Here is a 25757-nt window from a genome sequence, read left to right as displayed (position 1 = left end):
CTACCTCTTAGAAGAAAACAAATACTCTTAACTATTAAGCCCACTCAAACTGTGTTTCAATTATAGATGAATGATATTTCAATTTAATATAATGTTTTTTTGTATGTTAATTAATTAATAATATTTCAATTTAACATTTTATTATAACATACTTTTTACAATTTATTATAATATGAAAATAATGTGTCACATCTCTAATTTTTTACTAAAACGCATTATTCCAAATTTAATCAACATAACTTTGACATTAAAATTCATTTAGTGAATGCAACATTTTTAAAAATACTCATTGATGTAATATCAATATAAAATCCCTAAATACAACCACTCAAGTAAACATAACATTCATATAAAAACCTCAACACAAAATAATAAAAGATAAAAAGCATAGCAAAACATCTATCTTTTTATGGAAGATCAATTGACTACATATTAGGGACATTCCTCCGAATCACAATCTTTTGTTCCATATATATCAACAACAAGCCACCTCAAGTTGAGGCTATGAATCCTTAATGATACCTAGCTTTCTTAGATATCCATTGTCCATACACAATTAGTAACAGGTTTCTAACTCCAACAAAAATTCCAATTCACCTTTTCCTTTATTCTCAACTTACATAACTAAAGGAATTAGATCCCCTTCTTTTACACATAATTCCTCATATTATTCCACTTCCATTTAAGGTTCTAATATAAAATTGACTAAAGAATTTTTCAGCTAAAATCCACTAAACAAAGTTAATTTTCCATACTAAAGATAATTGTTTCTTTTTCCTCTTTCTCTTCTCTCCAAAATATAAAAATTGTTATTCAAATTCTTTTACCATATACAACATGCTTGCTTTCCTTTTGTTAAGTGTGAAGCCAAATTCACGGAGGATTCTAGATCAGATCTTTCTAGATCTCTAGGATTTTAGATCTTTCTACACCACCATTAGTTTCTTGAATCAGATGCGGGATTCTAGATCCTCCTACACCACTAGTGGTTTCTAGGTCACTCCAGATCTCCATCTGAATCACATACAGGATTCTAGATCGTTCTTCTACCTCTATAAATTTGTAATTTCTCTGGCCAAGGAAAGAAAGCCATGGCCCAAGCTTGTTATGTAAAGCAAAGTGATTTCTGTTCTCCAGTGATGGTTTTATCTATTCCACTGTTTTTGATTGGGTAATCTTGTTGTTTCTCCATTTGTCTATCTCTGTGAATTATTCTCTGCTATTGTCGTCTAAGTCTCCGAGTATAAATCCGCTATGTGTTATGTATGCTCTGGTCTAACAAATGGTATCAGAGCTAAGTTTGAATATCAACCATGCAAGCCACTTAGTGCCATCGCCTTGCTCTGGCAGCGTTTGTTAAAACATTGGTTTTTACCCCTGGAGCTATTGAAGGATCTGTCCAGGAAATAGCTGAGGAACACTGGAACTAAAAGATAGTTGCTGCAAGAAAAACAAGGTCGTGGACCTATGTTGAAACGTGTTGCTGGAGTTTGAAAAGTGGAGATCCATGGAGATTGGAGTTGAAACATGTTGTTCGTAAGTTTTTTTTTACATCAAGTTTGCACGTATATGTCAAGTTTTTTCTCAAACCAACATATGTATGTGTGAAATGTGAAAAGGTTAAAACATTATATATGTTTTTATATTTATTATGAAACATATATAATTATATGTTGGAATTTTGAAAAGTATATTTTAAAAAAGGAGCAGGAATTTTGAACAGGGTATTTTAAGAGGAAGGTCATTATTACTAAATTTTAAAGATTAATAATTAAAGTTTTATTTTTAAGTGGAGTTTTGGGGCATGAATTTGATTGAAAATGGAGACAACACTTACAGATATGGAGAAGTTGAGCGGGGCTAATTTTTCCCTATGGAAATCATAGATGGAGGATATACTGATTTTAGAGGATCAGTATTTTCAGATTGAGGGCACAACAAAGAAACCCTCATCGATGAAAAATGAAGAGTGGAATAAGTTAGATAGAAAGGCGATTGCAACAATCCACCAATATTTAGCAAAGAATGTTTATTTCAATGTGTCCGAAGAAAAGATGGCTGAAGGATTATGGAAGAAGCTCCATGATCTATATGAGAAGAATACAACATCAAACAAAGTGTTCTTGATGAAGAAGCTTTATAATCTCAAAATGAAGGAGGGTGCTTCAGTTGCTGAGCACTTGAATGCATTTAATATTATTACTAATCAGCTTGCCTCTGTTAAAATCATTTTAGATGATGAAATTAGAGCTATTTTTCTAATGTGTTCTATGCCAGACAACTGGGAAAATTTAATTGTAGCTATGAGCACTTCAACAACTATAGGGACCCTGAAATTTGATGATATTAGCAGCAGTTTAATGAATGAGGAGCTGCGACGCAAGTCAATTGCGGAAAACTAGGGAGGAGAGGCTCTAGCTCTAGCTGATCGTGGTAGGAGAAAGGATCGAGGCCGGAAAGGGCAATCAAGATCGAGAGGCCGATCAAAATCAAGGAGAGGAAGGATCATCTGCTTTCATTATGGCAAACCCAGGCACATGAAGAAAGAATGTCGATTCTGGAAGAAAGGACAAAAGGATCAGAGGCCATCTAGTACAAATCACAAGTCATTCAGCACAAATGAAGGTGAGACTACTGTTGTAGCCACAAATGGTGATGTGTTGTTTACTGTTCTAGTAGAGGATGCATGTGTATATACATCTAGCAGTGGCTTTCATTGGATCCTTGACTCTGGGGCATCTCACCATGTAACCCCATGCAAAGATAGTTTTGTTCCATATAATCCTGGTGATTATGGTAGAGTGCATTTGGGGAATAATCATTTTTGCAGTATTGTTGGAGTGGGAGATGTCCAGATCAAGATGAAAGATGGAAAAGATATATTGTTGAAACAGGTTAGGCATGTACCAGAAATGCGCATGAGTTTAGTCTCTATGGGACGACTGGATGATGAAGGCTATTCGACAAGCTTTGGAAAAGGAGGATTTTAAATTAGCAAAGGTGCATTGGTCGTGGCCAAAGGACCCAAGACAGGAACATTATACACATTGAAGAGACTGATAGGAAAATCAGATTTGGCTGCTGTCACAAAAGAAGGAAATTTAGAAAATCTGTGGCATAAGCGTTTGGGTCACATGATTGAGAAGGGTTTAAAAATACTGGTTGATAAAAATTTATTTCCAGGTTTGAAATCCTACAATCTTGATCTTTGTGAGCATTGTATATATGGTATACAAAGAAGGATTTCATTTCTTAGAGGTGGCCATGACAGAAAGAAAAATGTGTTAGAATTGGTACACTCGGATGTGTTTGGGCCTGTTAACATCAAATCATTAGGAAGAGCATCATATTTTTGTAACATTTATAGATGATGCATCCAGGAAAGTTTGGGCATATCTTATGAAAAATAAAATTGAAGTGTTTGGAATATTTCAAAAATTCCATGTTGCTGTTGAAAGAGAGACTAACAAATTGCTGAAGTGTTTAAGAGCAGATAATGGTGGAGAATATTGCTCAAATGAATTTAAGGAATATTGTAACAGGTTTGGCATAAAGCATGAGAAGACTGTGCCTAGTACTCCTCAACGGAATGGTGTCACAGAAAGGATGAATCGCACCATTATGGAAAAGGTGTGAAGTATGTTGTCCAATTCTGGTTTGGAGAAGAATTTTTGGGCTGAAGCAGTCAGGACCGCTTGCTACCTCACAAATAGATCTCCAACTATAGCCTTGGATGGCGGTGTCCCTGAAGAAGTTTGGACTAGTAAGAATTTGAATTATTCTCACTTGAAAATCTTTGGATGTGAAGCATTCGTACATATTCCCAAAGAAAATAGAACTAAGCTAGATGATAAATCTATGAAATGCAGTTTTTTGGGATATGCGGATGAAGATCTTGGTTATCGTCTATGGGATCCAGTCAAACATAAAATTATTAGAAGCAGGGATGTTATATTTAATGAGTCAAAAATGTTCAAGAGGACTGTAGGTGAGTTGGAGGTCAAGAAGGTTATTGACAAGTTTGAAGAACAACAGGAAAACATACCACCAATACAAGAAAATGAACAGAAAATTCAGGAGCACGAAGAACAAAAAGTTGAAAATAATGAACAAGAAGAAGAAGGAATCTTGTAGGAACCTTTACAGGAGATTCAACCTGATAATGCACCACCACAGTTGCTTCGCGGATCTTCTAGGCCTCATAAGCCTTCACAAAGGTATCCTCCTTCAAACTATATTTTGTTGACTGATAAAGGTGAGCCTAATTGTTTTCAAGAAGCTTGTAAGGTCGAGCACAGTAAAGAATGGAAGAAAGCAATGGAAGAAGAAATGAACTCTTTGCAAGAAAATAAAACTTGGGAGTTGGTAAACCTCCTAAAAGGTAGAAAGGATCTACAAAACAAATGGGTGTACAGGATTAAGCATGAAGGTGACGAAAAGAAGGAGAGGTATAAAGAAAGACTGGTGGTGAAAGGTTTTGCCCGAAAAGAAGGTATTGACTTCACTGAAATTTTCTCGCCTGCTGTTAAAATGTCATCCATTAGATTCATTCTTGGTCTAGTTGCTGCTTTAGACCTAGAATGCGAACAGTTATATGTAAAAACTGCATTCCTTCATGGTGAATTGGAGGAAGAAATTTATATGGAGCAGCCAAAAGGCTTCATAGAAAAAGGCAAAGAAGGCCTTGTTTGTAGGTTGAAGAAGAGTCTCTATGGGTTGAAACAGGCACCTCGACAATGTTACAAGAAATTTGATTCATTCATGTTGGAACATGGTTTTCAGAGGTTGGAAGCTGACCATTGTGTCTATATCAAGAGGTATGATCAAGGAAAGTATGTCATATTACTGTTATATGTGGATGACATATTGATTTTTGGGCATGATAAGAATAAGATCAATAGGTTGAAGAAAGATTTGGGTAGAAAGTTTGTAATGAAGGATTTGGGACCAGCACAATAGATATTGGGCATGCGGATTATGCATGACAGGAAAAACAAAAGGTTGTGGCTATCACAGGAAAAATATATCAAGAAGGTGCTTGACAGGTTTAACATGAAGGACGCCAAGCCAGTTGGTACACCCCTTGCAGCCCACTTCAAGTTGAGTATTGAATTATGTCCTAGTAATGACAAAGAGAAAGAAGAGATGAGTAGAATTCCTTATGCTTCAGCAGTTGGCAGCTTAATGTATGTCATGGTATGCACACAACAAGACATTGCATATTCAGTAGGAGTAGTGAGAAAGTTCCTTACTAATCCAGGAAAACAACATTGGCAAGCAGTAAAATGGATTTTAAGGTATCTCAAGGGTACTAGTCATTATTGTTTATGTTTTGGTCATGATGAGACTGTGATTGAAGGATTTACAGATGCAAATATGGCTGGAGATATGGATACCAGAAAGTCCACTACAGGTTATTTGTATACATTTGCAGATGCAGCAGTATCTTGGGTGTCAAGGCTACAAAGAATAGTAGCCCTCTCTACAACAAAAGTAGAGTACATAGCTACAACAGAATCTTGTAAAGAGATGTTATGGATGCAGCGATTCCTACGAGATATAGGAATAAAGCAGGACAATTATGTGTTATATTGTGATAGTCTGAGTGCCATTCACTTGGCGAAAAACCTAGCATTTCATTCAAAAACCAAGCACATTGACTTAAGTTACCATTGGATCCAGCATGTGTTGGAGGAAGAATAGTTATCCTTGGAAAAGATCTATACAGATAGGAACCCTACTGATATGCTCACTAAGATTCTACCACGAAATAAACATGAGTTATGTAGAGGCATGGTAGGACTCGGTGTGACTTGATGACTCTTATTTGGCTTCAAGTGGGAGAATGTTAAGTGTGAAGCCAAATTCATGGAGGATTCTAGATCAGATCTTTCTAGATCTCCAGGATTCTAGATCTTTCTACACCGCCATTAGTTTCTAGAATCACATGCAGGATTCTAGATCCTCCTACACCGCCAATGGTTTCTAGGTCATTCCAGATCTCCATCTGAATCACATACAAGATTCTAGATCCTTCTTCTGCCTCTATAAATTTGTAATTTCTCTGGCCAAGGAAAGAAAGCCAAGGCCCAAGCCTGTTATGTAATGCAAAGTGATTTATGTTCTCCAGTGATTGTTTTATCTATTCTGTTGTTTCTGATTGAGTAATCTTGTTGTTTCTCCATTTGTCTGTCTCTGTGAATTATTCTCTGCTATTGCCATCTAAGTCTCTGAATATAAATCCGTTTTGTGTTATGTATGCTCTGGTCTAACACCTTTCCCAAAACCCAACCCCTCGTGGCTATCCCAAAGTCTTCCAAAACCTGTTTTCTCTCCCATTCAAATAGTATTTGACACTGACATAAAAAAATGTCTTCTCTCCTATTCAAATAAGATTGGTGCCTCCCATAAAAACCATCTTCCCTCCTATTCAAATAAGATTTGACTCACATAAAAATTGTCTTCTCTCCTATTCAAATAAAGATGCGACTCTCACATTTCTTTATGAGGTTTGTATTCATCTCGTGCTTTCATAAAGTAGTGAGTTGACTATTACCATCAACCTTTTCCATGTATTAGATAGTTGTTTTTGCAATTTAAATGCATTAAATATCAATAATAATAAAATGCTTGGATTGTTTTTTAGGGAAGAAAAAATCACTTAAATAATTTATTGAAAATAGGAAACTAGTTACATATTTTTGATGTGCAACTTACAAATAGGAAACCAGTTATATATTTTTGATGTGCAACTTACTTTGGATTGTTAGAAATGTAAAACTTCTTTTTAGAGTGCCTCTCAGTACTTCTTTTTGTGAAATTAAAAATCCTAAAAATTTGGATTAATAGAAATGTAAAACTTCTCCTTAGGGCGCCTCTCAATGACCTTTCTTGTGAAAATAAAAATCTTAAAATTTATGAGATGTAAATTTGCATCTCTTTTCCTTTAGCCATATTGATCACATTTGCACACCTACATTAAAACTGGGAATTTGGAATTAACGTGCAGCATTTAAAAAAATGTTAGTAAAAAAGGAGTATTTCAATATCAATAACATATGTAATGATAAGTGTAGTGGTTAATATACTCTTAAATGATACTTTGTAATATATTATTATTCTATTAATTTTTTATAATATAGTACAAATTATTTAGTGCATTAATTTCAATGATAATACACTTTTAAATAGATCAAGTATATCTATTTAAATAACTATTTAATGAAAATATCAATATTAATATGCTAATGGCGAAAGTGAATTACATTACATATTCATATCAAATAAATTGTAAATTAAAAAACATAATACATAGCATTCAACATAATAAAAATGAATCTGATTCTAGAATATGTGTGTGTGATGACCATATACTATTAAAATTTTTTATATAGGGATATATAATATTAAATATGACCAAACCTCATTCTAGTTTTTTAAGAAACAGTATATTTTAACTCTTGATGTATCAGGCATTTAGAGGGATCAAATCCCTTGAGATACAAGGCATTTCTTAATTTTTTAATATCTAGGAAGGGTTTTCACCACAATGTTTTTCATCCCTATTGACATATGATATATCCATAGTTATGATGGAGCTATATTGGTTTTATGAAGCTTCTTATCACTTGGATCAATCATTCTAGTTTTTTAAGAAACAATATATATTAACTCTTGATTTATCAAGCATTTAGAGGGATCAAATCCCTTGAGAGATAAGGCATTTCTTAATTTCTGAATATCTAGGAAGGGTTTTCACCACAATGTTTTTTATCGCTTTTGTCATATGTTATATCTATAGTTATGATGGAGCTATATTGGTTTTATGAAGCTTCTTATCACTTCAATCAATCTATAAATTTGTAGGAATTATTGTTCGCATCATGTCTTACACTACTCTGACCTCTTTTTCAGATATTAGCTACAATTGGGCAACCTCTATATATATATATATAGAGAGAGAGAGTTGTAAATTATCCATAAATAAAGAGCTAGAGCCTAATCACTTTAATAACATGTATATTCTACAAAATTTACATTTGAATAGCTCTAATCTTCTAAAAGATTACTAAGTGTCAATTCTTAAAAAAAAAGCTAAGAGAAAACTCCTCTACAAACTTCTTTATTCACTATTATTCAACAAAAGTGTGAGGATGTTAAGTTGGTTAGCTATAACTAAAAATATTACATCCTTAAATGTGAAATAGCATGACAAATTTATAAAATAAACAAAAAACAAAACACAAGCAATAATAATGTAAACATACACACACCAAAATAGTAATTTAATTATTCTTTATTTAATGTTACTACAAAACTTATTCTCCTTTAAAATTATCTTTCTCAAATCCTCATATATCAAAACCATAAATACTTTATGATAAGTTTGCTATGGATTTTGTATATCAAAACCATACAAAATCCATAAATACTTTATAATAAGTTTTCTATGGATTTTGTACCTAAACCCCATAAAAACATATATTTGAATTTCTTACCCAAAATATAGTCCAGCAATAGTTTACATGGTTAACTAGATACAAATATCAGATAAATTATTATTACGTCCATAAAATTAAAGTGGCATCAACGAGCATGAGTGCAAGCGATGACGGGGTATTTTCAAATTATCATGATATCTAATCAAATTAAATTGACATTTTTTTATGTTTTTGAATCTCTTAAATACCAAGAAAGCTAAAGTGACGTGTATTTACTAGTATGATGAACTGTTTTATTTGTTAATTAAATATTTTGGAAAAAAAAAACTATATATAATATGTATATGTCATTAGAGAGTGCAAAATGTATATTTCGTTTATAAATTTGTTACCATATTGCATGAATGGGATATGTCATTGTTAATTGGCAAGTGAAATACGCATAGTTGGTTCATAAATTGATAGTCACAGTGCAGGAACAGTTTGTATCTTGATTGTATTTTTCAAGTAATTATGTGTGTTTGGCCTACAACAATCTTTTTGTTCAAGTGCAATAGATACCAACATGGTAAAAAAACCTTAATTTTAAAACTCAAAACATGAGAGGGAGAAACTTTCAATTACTTGATGTCATGAAATGTTTGAATTGAGAATTTTATGGAAGAATTAAACAATGCTTCTATAAACTTCAAAATAATGTTTTTCCTCGGCGAGAGAAATATTTCTCATCATCAATTAATAAAGAATTTCATAAAGGGGGCAACCTTAATTCTTATTAGCTCTCTATAGTTTTCCTAGGATGAGGAGACAAAATTAAAGGTAACCACAAAACCACTTGTAAACTAGAATCTAGCCCAAGATTTAGAGAGGGCTCTCTTTGTCTAGAATGTTTAATTAATCGGAGGTTAGGCTACGTATGGTGGTCAGTAGGGTATAAACTTTCAAAGATTTTCTGGTAGGAAGGGAGATAGATCCATTGGGCATGGAGACATGACTACCTTATTATGTTTCCAGTGATGAAATGAAGAAAAATAGGAGCTTCTACAGGGACAAGGTAGGTAGTCTCTTTGGAGTTTTTTAGTATAAATTCGTTGTAGGAGGGTGAGTGGAAGACAAATGGAAAATGAAAATAGAGCATCAAACACCAATTCTAACTATCATTGTAGTAGGAAACATAGATGTCTAGCAAACTTAAACATAGCATTGTTTGGAGTGAATTTTGAGTCAATAATTTTTTTAACTAAACAAAAGGATACATTTCAAAGCAAGATTGTTATAGAAGATAAATTACAAAGAAAGAAAGCACATTTACAAAGAAAACTAACACAAGAATCCCTGTATATTCTACCTCTGTCTTCATTCACTGTAAAATATATCAAAATAAGTATAGTACACAATGTCCCTTCTCCTAAAGCTTACCAATCCTTTGTTTGATTATAGTAAAATCATAAATAGGTTAATACAATTTTGTTCCCACCTTTAGGAACCGAATTCCTCATTAGGATTAATGTTTCTAACTTATGCAATGAAAATATAACTGAATCCTGAAAACTAGGGACTCCTTGACTATATCATTTCTAAGTAGTTTTACATTAAATTCTCCACCCAAATCAATATTTTGAGTCATTAGATGCTTCATTACAATTACCGATACCATAAAAACAAATTACAGAATATTTTGACTTGGGTAACTAGGTCAAAAATATCATTGTCTCGAAGCGTAGCGTCGGCACTGCACAACCTCCTAATTCTCCATAAAAATAAAAATGTAGCGCTCCATGGTTGAGATATCTTTGGTCAATCCATGAGCTGCCTGATGACTTCAGCATGTCTGAACAAGCCTGTACATGGATAATTCCCCCCCTAGAATATTTCTTTTTTTTGTGTAAGGCAGCATTTGATATTAACAAAATAAAATATAGTACAAAACCTCTGCAACTGTAGATTACGGGCCGCTAAACAGCAGGCCTATCTTCAGGAGACTAAAAAGAGTAGGCAGAGAAACTGAAAACTAAGATCAGCACACCACGCAGGGCGGCAGATAACCCTAACTATCAGAAGGACACAATCATCAAAATACTTGACAGAGAAGACACTAGACACCAAAAGAAACATCTTCAGAAACCCGAAGAGACCGGGCAGCCGGAAAGGATAGACTATCCACCTCGGCCCCGAAGAGAAGTTAAGAAGAGAGCAGTGCTAGGCAAGAAGAAACCAGAAGAACAGAGAAACAAGAGCAGCACCACAGATTCTACTCAACGTGGGTAGAATCAGTTGTTCGGCCTTTTTTTCCTTTCTTTTTACCAACCTTTACCCAACCAAGATTACTCTACTGGGCTGGCATGATTTGTAAACTGAGCTGGGCTGAAGGAGAGATCTCCTTGTCTGAATCCGAAGGAGATGATTCATGAGTTCTTTTCTGAGAATTAGGAGGGACAGTGGATTCCTCAGGACCAAACGAGGGCGCATCCTGTGCCAGCGTTGCGTCCATATCTTCCTCAACTTCCTCATCCTCATCCTCTTCCTCTGAGCTGGACCCAAAAACATCCAATGGGGGAGGATCATGAGGTTTCCAGCTTTTGGATTTTGGCTTAGAGTTGGCTTTCTTTTTTTGGGCAGGCTTCGAAGGACACGAGCTCTGAAGGTGCCCTGTGAGATGGCAAATTCGGCAGCGAAAGGCTGTGTTCTCGAAATCCAAGGTCTGAGTCCAATGGAAGTCTCCAATTTTGAGAATAATCTGATCAGGTAGACCTTTGCTTATATCTATTTCTGCACAGATTCTGGCGTAGGTGTATATGCCCTTTTCCCCTCTAGAGGTATCTGTATCAAGATGACGTCCTAGAGAATTGCCTATTCCTTGAAACACAGCAAAGTGCCATAAATGCGCCGGGAGGTTAGGGAGCCTGACCCAGATGGGGAGCTTGGTGATAGTTGCTGTGGAAGGGTCGAAATCTGGGAACCAAGGGGTTAGGAATAACCCCGCTGAGTCCCAAAACCATGGGCCTTCAGTTAATGCTTTCTGGTAGTCCTTGCTGCAAGCAAACACTACAATGAAGAAACCTTTTGAGCAGAAAAGAACCCTGCAATTTTTGGTCCAGTTAGAGTGAATCCATTGGTAAAGATCTGCTGTGCGTGGCCATAGCCCATTGAACCTGCAAATAATGCCAAGCTCTGCAAACAGTTGGTATTGCCTGTCCATCGTAGGATGCATTATTTCAATGGAGGGGGTTTCCTCCAGCTTATCCACCAAAAAAGGTTTTGGAGCCTGAGCTGGTGGAGCTTTTTCCTTGGGCTTCTGAGCGTGGACAGCATCTTTGTAAGAAGAAGCTGCAGCTGAAGAAGACTGTCCAACAGCTCCCCCTCTCAAGCGAAGGGAAAAAATGATGGAAGCATTTCTTTGAATGTTGTAAAAAGAAAGGGGATGGATATCCTCAAGTTGTTTACCTTCATAGAGGAGTCGTTGAGATGCCGAGGGAATCCCCATCTTGTATTCCAGGATTTGCTTGAGGTCCTGCACTAGATCTAAAGAGCTCATCCATTGTAGCATGGTTTTGCCAGAGAGGAGCACAATCAGGATCTGGAATGATGCAGAGAAATCTATTTTTTGCTTTCCTCTGCAAATCTGAGACAAGAGGAGGCTGGTGCCTGCACAGCTTTCAGAGGACCCAAACTGTACCTGTTCCTTTTTTTCTTCGCAGGGCAGCACGCAATTTTCATTTCCAAGTTTGGCTTGCACGGATTCGAGGCCCCACTGAAACTCACGACTCTATATTCCATATGTCCTCTAACCATTGCATCTCACACGGGTTTCTCAAAACCTCTTTAGAAAATCCCTTCTATGCAAAGACTGAGATCAGGTCCCTCTCTGAGATCAAATCTCGGTGAGGCATTTTGTCAAACACTTGTCTCGCATCCTCCTTGGATTTGAAATATGAAGGCGTTTGTATCTAGGTCAGGAAATCCTGCTTGGTCTTGACTAAACCCTTGCTGGGCTTACTCGTCTTCTTGCATCCCTCGTCCAACTTGTCAGGTTTATTGAAGGTTTCCTGCACTCCACCGCCATTGATGAAATCAACAGACGCGTCGAAATCCGGCCATAGCTCCCTAGCAGTTACACGCCGAGATCGATTGGCGGGAATGAAAACTGCTTCACCAGTGTGCTTTCTAGAAGGGTCCTCATTAAAGAAGGGCCCTCGAATCTTGATGGATGAAGATGCGTCTTCTCCTTCTGGGGCCTGGCCTTCACCATTGTCATGGGGCTTTGCCGGCCCATACAATCTTAGCTGCTCTCCTTCGATATAAAGATGTTGGATTCTCGTCTGGAGATTGTGAATACTCACAACCTCTTTTATTATCGTATCCATGCTTTGGGTTGCAGGGCATTCGAACAGGATTTGGTACTCTTCGCTCTGTGTCAAATGAATTTGCACCATTTTCGCCTTTCTTACCAGAGCAAATTCGACCCCACTAAATTTTGGCTTGACGAGGTATTGCCAATCCCCCCTAGAATATTTCTTTCACCACAGAAAGCCTCCAACAATAATTCCACATACTCCTTTCAAGCTTCCTTTCACCAAAAATGCAAAACATTCATCTCCACACCAAAAACCCCTACCCTTAATGCTAGCTAGGCCACAAAAATGCTATGAAAGTTGCTTCTTAAAAAATGACTTAAGAACTCGGACTAACTGTATTTGCAAGAGGGATTTTATGTAAAACATTATGATGCAGGAGCATCTGACCCTCCTTAATCAAAAGAGGAATCCAAAGTGGAGAAGGAGGATGTGGACCATTAGAACTAAACTAGAGAAATCTGTTAAAACAAACCTAAATTGATGGAATGAATAAAGTCTCGAGGAGAATTAATTAAATGTAATCTGCCATGTATGTGTTTAGATGAGAGATTTGAGGAAAGGATATGATCGGATCCTTCGCAGTGATTCGATCCAATGTTTCCTTATATATATATATATATAGATAGATATATATATATATATATATATATATATATATATATATATATATATATATATATATATATATATATATATATATATATGATGAACCTGCGTGTTCAATAGAGAGAGACAGAGAGTAACAAATAGAATTGTGTAAGCATAGAGTATTCACAATGTAGTCGAGAGGAGAGCTTGTTCCTAAGGCTGAAATGCTTTAGCTTGTAATCGTGTTGTGTATAATATAAAGTGTGTGTTTATGTAATAATGCCTTTATGTGTTATCTGTGTATATATGCGATGATGGCTTGAATCGAGTGTTAGTAGATTATTGATCGACCATCGATCACTGTAGGATCGATGGTGATCCATTGTTTAACGAAATATTGTTTATATGAGTGTTCTATGTGAAGACAGAATATGGCAGAGAAACTGGGGTTTTAGCGTGAATCCATCAATAAGCAGAGGATCAACGGCATAGGTAGAAGGAACGAGAATTGTCAGATCGTTTAGATCGAAGGATAGTAATTGCAAAAGGTGAAGAGAAACAGAAGTAGATCTGAGCAGTCGATCTCATAGATCAACGGTCATCGCGAAGCTTACATGCGTGAAAGTTAGTGCACAAGGAAAGTAGTTTCGCCATGGGAATGGTATTTTGGTTGAGGTATAAGTTGTAAGTTGTATTTCAAAGAAGGCACCTGATTCCATTCAGATGCAGACACGTAGCAGTGATGAGGAGAGAGGAAACTGCTTTATCAGGCGGTTAATCCTCGTGCTTGTGTCTCACCCAAAATCACTGTGGACCGTCGGATCCACTAAGCGCAGATCAACGACAGGGTGTCACGTAAGTTTAAGTGAGTGGGAAAAGACATCGGCCGTTGGATCGGAGGATGTAATGGACGGTCGTGATCTAATCGATGATTGCAAATCAGAGATAACAAAGGATAGCGATGGAGTGCGGACCTGCTGATAATTATGGTTATGGGTGTATAAATTTTGAAGTCCGGCCTTATGTTCAACTGCGGATTTTCTATGTATTTCACGTTATTCCTTTCTATTCCAATTAAATGAATGGTCCCAGGTGTTTAAAGGAAAATCCGATTATAGTGTTGTGGTCTGAGTTCTAAGGCATAGAGATATTAAGTGCTTCCAATAGGTTTGTGGGCCATAACCCACAAGCCTCAGGATCGAATTTTCTAAATGAAAGGGGAAATTGGTCTTACCCCAAAATCACTTTTCATCATTTGGTATCAGAGCAAGGAAAGGTTAAAAGGGAAAGGATTTCCTGCGAGAAGGAAGAAGAGTTTGCAAGCATAAGGAGGAGAGGTATAGTTGTGTTGGAGACTGGAGAGTTATGGTCTTTACTGTCGTGCAAAGAATGGCAACAGAAGGTGAGAAGACTTGCAGCAACCTAGAGCAAGGAGTTCTCAATTGGTTCCAGAGGAGAGAGCTAAAAGGATTCCAAAAGTCTAAGCTCAGAGGAGAAATCTTGGTGAGGTATCATGTAGTAGAGGAAAACTGTTACTGCAGAGGTTGGTTGCAGCTCACAGAAGATCATGAAGGCAGTTCCATTGAGAAGTGGGTAGAATTGCTAAGGGACAAGGAGAAGCATATGACTAGGAGGTCATAAATTTTTGTGCCTCAAGAGTCTAATACAGGAGCATCTGACCCTCCTTAATCAAAATAGGAATCCAAAGTGGAGAAGAAGGAGGACGTGGACCACCGAAACTAAACCGGAGAAATCTGTTAAAACAGACCTAAATTGATGGAATGAATAAAGTCTCGAGGAGACTTAATTAAATGTAATCTTCCATGTATGTGTTTAGATGAGAGATTTGAGGAAAGGATATGATCGTATCCTTCACAGTGATCCGAGCCAATGTTTCCTTATATATGTGTGTGTGTGTGTGTGTGTGTGTGTGTGTGTGATGAACCTGTGTGTTCAATAGAGAGAGATAGAGAGTAACAAATAGAATTGTGTAAGCATAGAGTATTCACAATGTAGTCGATAGGAGATCTTGTTCCTAAGGTTGAAATGCTTTAGCTTGTAATCATGTTGTGTATAATATAAAGTGTGCGTTTATGTAGTAATGTCTTTATGTGTTATCTGTGTATATATGAGATGATGGCTTGAATCGAGTGTTAGTAGATTACTGATTGACCATCGATCACTGTAGGATCGATCGCGATCCATTATTTAACGAAATATTGTTTATATGAGTGTTTTGTGTGAAGACAGAATATGGTAGAGAAACTGGGGTTTTAGCATGAATCCATCAATAAGTAGAGGATCAACGGCGTAGGCAAAAGGAACGAGAACCGTCAGATCGTTTAGATCGACAGATAGTAATGGCAGAAGGTGAAGAGAACCAGAAGTAGATCTGAGCCGTCGATCTCATAGATCAACGGTCATCGCGAAGCTTAGATGCATGAATGTTAGTGCGTGAGGAAAGTAGTTTTGCCACGGGAATGGTATTTTGGGCAACGTATAAGCTGTAAGTTGTATTTCAAAGAAGGCACCCGATTCCATTCAGAGGCAGACACGTAGCAGTGAGGAGGAGAGAGGAAACCGCTTTATCAGGTAGTTAATCCTCATGCTTGTGTCTCACCCGAAATTGTTGTGGATCATCGGATCCACTAAGCGCAGATCAACGACGGAGGAGTGTCGTGTAAGTTTGAGCGAGTGGGAAAAGACATCGGTCGTTGGATCGGAGGATGTAATGGATGGTCGCGATCTAATTGTTGATCACAAACCAGAGATAACAAAGGACAGCGTCGATAGTGATGGAGTGCGAACTTGCTGATAATTATGGTTGCCGGTGTATAAATTTTAAAGTCCGGCATTATGTTCGGCTGCAGGTTTTCCGTGTATTTCCCATTATTCCTTTGTATTCCGATTAAATGAATGGTCCCGAGTTTTTAAAGGAAAATCCGATTATAGTGTTGTGGTCTGAGTTCTAAGGCATAGAGCTATTAAGCGCTTTTGATAGGTTTGTGGGCCTATTGATGCCTCGAAAATCGCTGCAAAAACATTGGGGATAACCACCCGGTCCGGACCTTAGTACAACTCCTTTTCTGTTTGGAATGGTGGCTCCGACTGGGGATAATGGGACCAGTTTCCCAAAAATGGATAAATGGGATGAATGGATGATTGATTAACTAAGCTAATGATGGGTGAATAACTAAATCTATTAACAAGAATACAAGAACTATGACCTATCCCGGGAAACTTATTGAGCTTTAAAGTGTAGCGCTTGATGGTCTGTGTCTATAAACAGGCATATAGATGACTCCATCTAACAGACATAGACATTATTTCATTCGGGATTACTATGCTTAAATAGTTAAGCAAAGCGATTAAAGCAATATTACTACACTCATCATTTATATCATCGACACATACATGATTAAAAGAAAAGCACATCATAAAACATCCAATAGTGGAGGGAATATAGATCTGCTGTTAAAGCACATGCATATAATCAATAATAGCAAGGATAATCAAATAACAATTCATATGAAAGGAATGAATTCAGACATAGATAGAAATACCATATGAGCTGCTTGACACTCCCAATATCAATCGCTACTTGTAATTCTTCCTTCAACGCAGAAACACTTTCAAACAAAGACAATAGTGCACAATTGCATAAAAAGCTTCCTTGTCAAATTAAGAACAACTGGTCCAGTTTCATAAAAGAATATGACTGAAGCACAATAGTGCAACTTCAGTCTTTAAGTCAGGTACAAAACTTTACAACCCTTTCCAAAACAATGAAAGGGTCTATAAATACTTAATTAATCTACCTATCTATAAAACAGAAATCCTACTTAATTGGTATCAATAAATCTTGATCCTATTTTCTTCAGCGATCTGGCAGTCGGCGGCATGATTCATCAAGTAGGTTGCTTGCCTTTATATCTAAGCTGACTTATCGCAAGCATTGGCTCCACTTCAGGTGGTTTGTTGAGGCGCGAGCTGAGCTGGGCGACATAGATGGCATCCTAAATATCGGGGATAATATACCCAATTGCATCCGTAAGGCATTTGAGGGCGGCTCTCTGTGTGTGCAGCTTTACCAGGAAGAACCAATAGGTGTCCCAGGTTAAACTGTTAATCCCAGCGATTAATCTCCCCTTTTCTTCTAGATCTCGATAACATGATTGCTCCAATGTTTTCATCGTTGTCAACTTTCCTAGTGTGCATTGGGAAATCATGTTTGATAAGTAGAGAGCGTTATTGACTAATTCAACTAAATTGCTAAAAGTTGATTTACATCTTGAAGCCGCCCTCTCTGCTTTCATTAACTGGGACTGCCATTCTGTGAAGAGTATATCTTTATGTGATTCTAAGATCCTGGGTAAATTGGCCGCTTGTCCTTGATCAGAATCTTGCCAGTCGAGAAATGCAGCTATTGTTTCTTCGGCTTGATCCAATTCAGTTCTGGCCTTTTCTACTTGCTTATTTATGGATGCCGTTAATTCACATAGTGGCTCTGCCTGGGCGATTTGTTGACACAGAAGCTTAATTTGGGATATTAATGCAGTATTTATTTGTAATTCTTTTGCTCTAAATTCAGCCACTTGTGGAACACCCTTTATTTTTTAGAGCTGTGATGATAATTGAGCAATTTGCTCATCTTTTGTTTTCACCATTTGCTCATTTGCTTCCTTTAATTGTGTCAATGCCTCTGATAATTCTTTCTGCTTCTGGATCGCGCTTTGGTCAATCCTTTGCTTTTCTGCCTGCAATTGTTGAGTTAGTTGACTGTTTAATTGTTGTTGCGTCAACAATTGCAGCTCTGCCTGTTCCGCTTTCTGCTTTGTTTCAGCTAACTGTGCATGTAATGAGAAAATCTCCTGGTCCTTTGTTTTCAGTAAAAGGCTTACCTCCGACGCCTTATCTATTGTCGCTGCCGAATAAGCTCCCGCATACTGTGACAGTTTTTTTAGGTCATCGGAGGGATCAAATTCCTCCTTCCAAACCACATTGCCCGTGACAGTTTGCTCTGGGAAAAGGGAAGGTTGATCAGTCCTTCTTCTTTTCCTTTGTCGTTTAACCACCGCTTTATGCCTTGGGCTGTAGAAGACATCTAGGGGAGGAATATCTTCTACCTGCAAAATGATTTAGTCGGAGGGGTCCTTTCGTATTATCTCTACCTCTTTAGAAATGGGTGGGCCGCTGGTTCCACTCAGAACCTGTGGTGAAGTGATTTCCTGTGTGTCCATTACCTTAGAAGTGTCTGTGTCCTTTGAACATTCCAAACCACTGATAATGGAATCAAATTGCTTCCATTCCTGGAGTAATTTAGGGTCAATATGAGTATCCACATTGACATCAATGGTGGTTTGTTTTTCCTTCTCAGCTTGGGTCTCCTTCCGCACTTTTTCCTGCTCTCTCTTTTGCCTTTCCTCCTGCTCTCTCTTCTGCTTTTCCTCTTTCTCTCTTCTCTGCTTTTCCTCCTGTTCTTTCTTCTGATTTTCCTCCTGTAGCTTCTCTTGTTCTTTCGTTATAACTGGAGGTTCCTTTGACTGTTGCCGATCAGGCTCGCTTGATGATGTCGCTGGGGTTGTCGCTAGTAGATCTAGAGGCAGAGTTTGCAACCTCTGTTCTCTAAGTTTATTAAATTCAGTCAACCCTTCATCATTATATTTCATTTTGGCCAATGCTTTAACCTGCATTATTGTCTCAGCTGAAGAGAACAGGTCGTCAAACATATCTTCTTTATGATCAAATTTTGATAATTTGGCCTGTTCTAGTGCATTATAGGCAACTTTGTTTGGATCAAACTGCCTATTTGGGAGAGTTGCCAGAGTTAATGATTTCATCTTCGTGGCTTCCTTTTCTGCATGTTTGAGATCATGCAGAGTATAGACACCACATCTCAAGGGAAAACAGGGCCAACCCTGCTTCTTATTTTTCTTGAGAGTCTGTGTAACGCTCTCAGCAATAATCTGGTAAGAGATTTCTCTTGCCAACAGTTTATCCGGTATGTATAAAGCGAGAACATGGGGTTCAGCTTGGCTACCGAAAACTCTTATATAAGTGAATTTCTCCTCTCCAAACCATCTCCCTACCACTGTTAAATCAATCCCAGCTTGGTAGGAAATCTTGGGAATGGGTTTATCAAAAATAGAATAATAAATAGGCACCATAAAGCCATTGCAAACTTGGTACAGATGGTGCTTGTAAGAGGATTTCCATAATTTCTGATGGTATATGTGGATAGCTGTGGGGTCTTGTGGTGTCCACCTCCAGCCGAGCACAGGAAATTCAGAATTGAAACACAATGTATCTAAAATATATGCACTATAATAGAATGGGGGAATTATCCTTTCAGATATGAGAGTCTTATTCCTAAACTCAAGAACAGCTTTGGCTAGTTTGTCTGAGAGAATAGTGGCCCAATCCATTATTATATTGTTGCATGCAGCTTCCATTAAAGGGACCATTTCTATAGTGAAATTAGAAGAGTCATGCAATCCCCACAATCTACATATCATTATTCCCGCGTAGCAATAAGGAGAAGCCAAGGAATCAACTGAGTACTTACCGGAAGACTCATGTTTGTGCTTTGCTAGATTTTGTCTCCAATCCCGGATGGGTTCAGATTCAAATTTGTTCTCGTTTGAGAATTTTTCCAGGAATGCCTTATTGTATATTCTGTGGCTCAGGAAAATGATACATTTGCCTCAAATCATCAGCTTTGAACGACCCAAAAATTCTCCCGTCTCTGGTGCTGAAGGTTCTATCCAGGATTGGGATTTCTTCAATTGCCCACCGCACTACATCGGTGTATGGGAGGATTTGTTCTCTAGCTGCTATCTGGTGAAGGAAGGAGTCAGCTAAGTCCTTAAGAGTACCCTCAGATTTCCGAGTAGAATCTGCAGTAGCTTCTACTGTTGTCACTTTAGGTTCTTCGATTTCGATCAAGTTGTAGGTACTCTGCCAAGTAGTTCTGCCGAGACCAGAACATGTGGCGCAACGGAAGCGCCTGTGGTCTTCTTGGATTTCTTCCCCATTTTGCTTGAGCTTTCTCCTTTGGATGAATTCTGCACAGAGGTGAAAATAAACGTAACACGGAGAATTGGCAATGAAAACTTCAAAGTGATGAGATATATTGACTGATGCGTGATAAGGGATTAGCTTTTAAAATGGGCGCAGATATAATCCATGGGAGGATTTTAGGACTTACGATTACATTAAATGGCCATTTAAAACCTGCCAATCTTTAAATGCCCATTATATCATTAATCGGTCGAATGATTCATTTAAGAGTGCTGTAGATGTTTTGGCGATTGAGCGCAGGTGAATCATTGTTGGACGGATCAAGCCTTTAATATGAATAAATCGTGATATCCCTTTATTCCAACGGCTTTTTGAAATCTACGCTTTATCGCAATCGGCCATCGGGGAAAGCTTAAATCTCAAATATGGACACCTTTTGAAAACCCCGATCGCCGATAGCGATATCGCATCGCATCGGGAGCATTGGCATTATATGAGTCATGTATGGTATACCGCCAATCGCCGATAGTGATATCGCATCGCATCGGGGGTCAATGGCATGGAGGCGCTTTAAAATGTGCTTAGAGTATTGCCGATAGCCGATAGCGATATCGCATCGGCGGAGACCAATGTGCCACTTATTATTTATGTACCTTATGTCATTGCGATATGCGATCTTGCGATCGCTTTATTGCAATGATAAAGATTGATTTATTTGATAGAAATGGGATTTTCTGAAAAGGGTTTTATAATGTTTTCATTTGGTTTTCGGACCTTTTTTAAATAATGCAATATTGATACCAATCAACTCTAAAGGGACCCATTTCATATGATAATTTTGTGAATAAAATGATAAGAAATGGGGGGTTGTTGTAGAGCACAACAATTGGCGATTCACTGGAAGAAACAATTATCTCTGAAAAGTATAGAAATACTTAAACTTTTTTTTTAAAATAGAGTTCTAATCAAAAGGGAAAAATCTAATATAACTAGGTATAAATGCATTCTGAGTAAAATGAAATTATTTTGTTAATTTCCTCTCTTTTCTTAAGACAATAGATACATTTTAAGTTTTAAATAGGCCTTTATTGGTTTATAATGATAAAACAGAAAACCTTTCCAAATCAGCTTTTATAGTGAACTCGTCTGTCATAGGTAGAGCCTCTGTTGCCACCAAACGTTCATAGTTTCGACAGGGATACCTTTTAACCATGTTATTGTCCATTGTCCCATCCAATTTGAGAGTGTGATTAACAGAATGAATTCAAAATATGTTTTCATATTTTGTATTTCTTTCTTTTCCTGTTATTGATAAGATAAAAAGCCATTGTCCTGGTTTGGTAGCCAGCTATTGACAATGCCATTCACTGGTAGTAATCTAACTGAACAAGCTGGCTCGTGATGAGACCCCTTGTCTTATCATTCTTAAGCCATTACCCTGTTATGGTATGCAGTATTGGTAATGTCGGTTAAACTATTTCCCTATGATCATGGTAAGCAGGCTTGTAATAAGACCTCTTATCTTTTATATCAAAATTTTAGAATTACACTCTGAGTAATCATAAACTTTGGTGAATGGGATGGACAATTTTCTCTTTTAAGAGTAGATGGATGACAGGGTAAGAGTTGAAGATGCTGAAGTTGGATTAGCTTCTATCTTGATATTGATAACCTTTTGTGACCAGTTTGAAAACAGAAAATGATTTATAATACTTGTAAACTTTGAGAGGGGTTCACAAAACTTGAAGTATGGTTTCAGAATACAATGATACCTGGTTTCCTAGAAATTATCCCTTTTGGTTAAGACTTCTATTATTTTAAAAGCAAATATCACAATACTTCTGTGGATCAAGTTTTCAAACTACAAATCCTACAAACTACAAAACTCTATCAAACTAAAAGGAGAAGGGGTTACCTCCTCAATTAAAGAATTTCTTCAAGATAAGGCCATTAACAGGGAGAGAATATCTCAAACCTGATAAATCTTGCAATATAAAGGTTGAATGGACTATCTTCTCACAAATCTGAAATGGTCCAAGCCACATTTTCTGGAACTTGGTGTGTTTTCCCTTGTCCTCATGGGCTTTGTCCCATTTCAGAACTAAATCACCGACTTGAAATTGTTTTGAACCGGATGAGACTGAGTCAAAAGCTGCCTTGATGATTTGCTGATGTTTGGCATGAATAACCTTGGCTTTTTCTCTTTCCTCTTCTAATTTTAGAATTTGATCATGTCTAAGCTGAATAGAAGAGGAAGGACTTTCCTCAATGAACTGAATTAGGGCTAGAGAAGGAAGAACAAGATTTGTGGGCAGTACTGCTTCTTTTCCATACACAAGGTTGAATGGGGAAGATCCTATGGAAGCTTTCTACGTTATCATATCAGCCCATAATGCAAACATTAAGGATTTGTGCCAGTTTTTATGATTCTGTTCGATAGTTCGCTTAATGATTTTGATCAGATTCTTATTAGTAGACTCTGCTAAACCATTACCCTGGGATAGTAATTAGCAGAATATTTCAATTTAAATCCTCTTTTAATAGCAAAATCAAACATAGCATTGCCTGAGAAATAAGACGCATTATCAAAAACAAGAGCATTTGGGACACCAAACCTGGTAATGATGAATTGATCTATGAACTCAATGATTGCTTCAGAATTTGCTGTCTTCAAAGGAATTGCCTTAACCCACTTAGTAAAATAATCGGTAGCAGTAAGGATATACTTATGCTGTTTGGAAGACGGTGGAGTAATTTCCCCAATGATGTCCAATCCCCATTGCTCAAATGGTTGTTCAATGTTGACTGGTTGCAGAGGGAAAGCTGGTTTACATTGTCTTCCACTAGAAGTTTGACAATTGAGGCATTTCCTTACATACTCGTGGGCATCTCTAAACAGAGTGGGCCAATAATATCCAGCATGAATAATTTTGTGAGCTGTTGTATCAGCTCCAAAATGTCCTCCTGTTGGTCCATCATGTAACTCCTGTAAAACCTTTTGTGCTTCAGGTTTCTCAAGGCATCTTAATAAGATGGAATCATAATTCTGTTTAAAAAGCACATCATCAATAATTGTAAAATTCTTTGCTTTTAACCTAATGGCCCTTTTGTTTTTGTAATACAGGTTAGGAGGTGCATAACCATTTTTCAAATAAAAGATTAAATCTGCATATTGAGACTCAGAATCAGTAACACTTATCTGGTTGATTTCTTCGGTTTGATCTGTATCACTTGATTCTAGAATATTGGATGCCCCTGCCAATAACCTGCAAAAACCTTTGCCCCTAACAATCTTTGCTGGCCTAATTTCTAAGTCATATTCTTGAAGCGTTGTGACCCAATTTGCCCTTTTTTCACCCAGTTCTTTTTGGATTAATAGTTGCCTAACTACAAGGAAAGGAACTATAACTTTAGTGTGGGTTTTCAAAAGGAAGGGTATATAATGTTTGACTGCTTTAAATACAGCAAAGGCTTGTTTTTCTACTTCGGAGTAATTCAATTCAGCACCCTGAAGATTTGAACTAAAGAATGAAATGGGTGCTTCCAAATTGTGATCGTTGAGCTGCGTGAGTACTGCTGCATAAGATGAGGTGGAGGCGATAGTGTATAATGTAAAATGATTAGAAAAATTGGGAGTATTGAATGCTGGGGCATCGATTATTGATTGTTTGATTAAATCAAACGCTTCTTTTTCCGCTGATCCCCACTTAAAGACTGAATTTTTCTTGATCATAGTTTGAAGTGGCAAAATAATCTGAGAAAAGTCTGGAACAAATCTTTTAACAAAATTGATTTGGCCTAAAAATGACTGCATGGATTTCTTATTATGCGGGAAAGGGATTTCAGAGATTTCTTTGATCCGATCAGGATCAATATAAATGCCATTTTTAGACACAATAAAGCCTAGGAGCTTTCCTTGGTCAAGAGCAAAGAAGGATTTTTTAGGGTTAAGAGAAATACCATATCTTTTGCAGTGTTGAAAGATTTGACTTAGGTCATGCAAATGATTAGACCTCTCTTTAGAGAATACAGTAATGTCATCTAAATAGACGACCACTGTTCTATTAATCATCCCTCTGAAGCTGTATCCATCGCTCTTTGGAATGTTGCCCCTGCATTAATAAGTCTGAAGGGCATTTTCTGATATGCATATGTTCCCCATTTGGTTCTGAATGTGGTTTTAAGCTGGTCATCAGGATGAACCAAAACTTGGTTATATCCTGAGAAACCGTCTAGAAAGGACATTAATTCAGAGCCTGCTACTGATTGGAGTATTTTCTCCATGGTAGGTAATGGGAAATTGTCTTTTAAGCTTGCTTTGTTCAAATTTCTGAAATCAATACAAATCCGAATGTCGCCATTTTTCTTTCTGACTGGCACCATATTGGAGACCCAGTTTGAGTGTCGGACTGGAAAAATAATCTTGGCTTTCAAGAGTTTGTTAAGTTCAGTCTTTATTTGACTCTCTAAACTTGGATGTATTTTTCTTAACTTCTGTTGAATTGGTTTCTGATTAGGAAGCACAGGAATGGTATGCTGGATAATGGATGTATCATATGTCTTCAAATCATCATATTTCCAAGCAAAAACCTGTTTATTTTTCCTTAACAGTTTAATGAATGCCTCTTTCTCTTCGAAGGAAAGTCCTAATCCTAAATTAATATTTTGAGGAGCTTGCTCAGTACCAAGATTTATCAACTCAAACCTTAGGGTAGAGCTTTGGAGCTTTGCATTAGTCACAGGTTTAAACCTGTCTTTAATATCATAAAGATCCTCCAGCTTTACCACAGGTTTAGGAATTGCATTTTCCTGGGGTATTTCTCTCATTTGGGAGTCATGCTCATTTTCCTCAATAATTTGATTATCATAGGACTTTTCAGAAGTTAAGAATTGTAAAATATCCTCATCATGGTTGAATACTCTCCAATTAGTGACATTGTCAGGAATTGAAGGCCTAAAAAGCAATTCTACTGAAAATCTATCTGGGCTGTAGTCTTCAGAAGGTAGGAGTTTGGAAGCTACATTGGCTAGCAGGTCAGCTGCCGAATTTTGAGACCTAGGAATGGAGATATTGAATGCCAAAAAGTGTGAAGTGAGTTCTTGTACTAGCGATTAATAATGTTTAAGATGATTTGAAAGACAATGAATTGTATTTCTCACCTGTTTGATAATAATTTCATAATCGCCGAATACTTTTAAATATTGCACTTTAAGGCCGATCGCTTTATACATTCCTTGGACTAAGGCTTCATATTCGGTTGTATTGTTAGTGCATTCAAATTCGAGCCTACAAGACAACATTGTTTTTTCTCCTAGTGGGCTAACCAAAATACATCCTGCTCCTGAGCCCTCA

General features: G+C 37.2%; 1 protein-coding gene across 1 annotated transcript; it reads right to left on the bottom strand.

The window, feature by feature from the left end:
• Nucleotides 1-12388: 12388 nt before the first annotated feature.
• Nucleotides 12389-12874, bottom strand: LOC149249600 (uncharacterized). The gene has a single exon (XM_089453417.1). It carries the CDS (start codon nucleotides 12872-12874, stop codon nucleotides 12389-12391), a length of 486 nt encoding a protein of 161 aa, XP_089309543.1.
• Between the last annotated feature and the right edge of the window lie 12883 nt (nucleotides 12875-25757).

Source organism: Pinus tabuliformis, chromosome 7, assembly GCF_031772625.1.
Source record: "Pinus tabuliformis cultivar Carrire ecotype Pingquan chromosome 7, CPIR1, whole genome shotgun sequence".
In the NCBI taxonomy this organism is placed as follows: domain Eukaryota; kingdom Viridiplantae; phylum Streptophyta; class Pinopsida; order Pinales; family Pinaceae; genus Pinus; species Pinus tabuliformis.
Note: the sequence above shows the minus strand (reverse complement) of the source record. Positions and strands in the feature narration are given on the sequence as shown.

Coding starts and splice junctions, on each gene's coding strand:
- LOC149249600 (XM_089453417.1), bottom strand. CDS start 12,874: ATGGTGCAAATTCATTTGACACAGAGCGAAGAGTACCAAATCCTGTTC.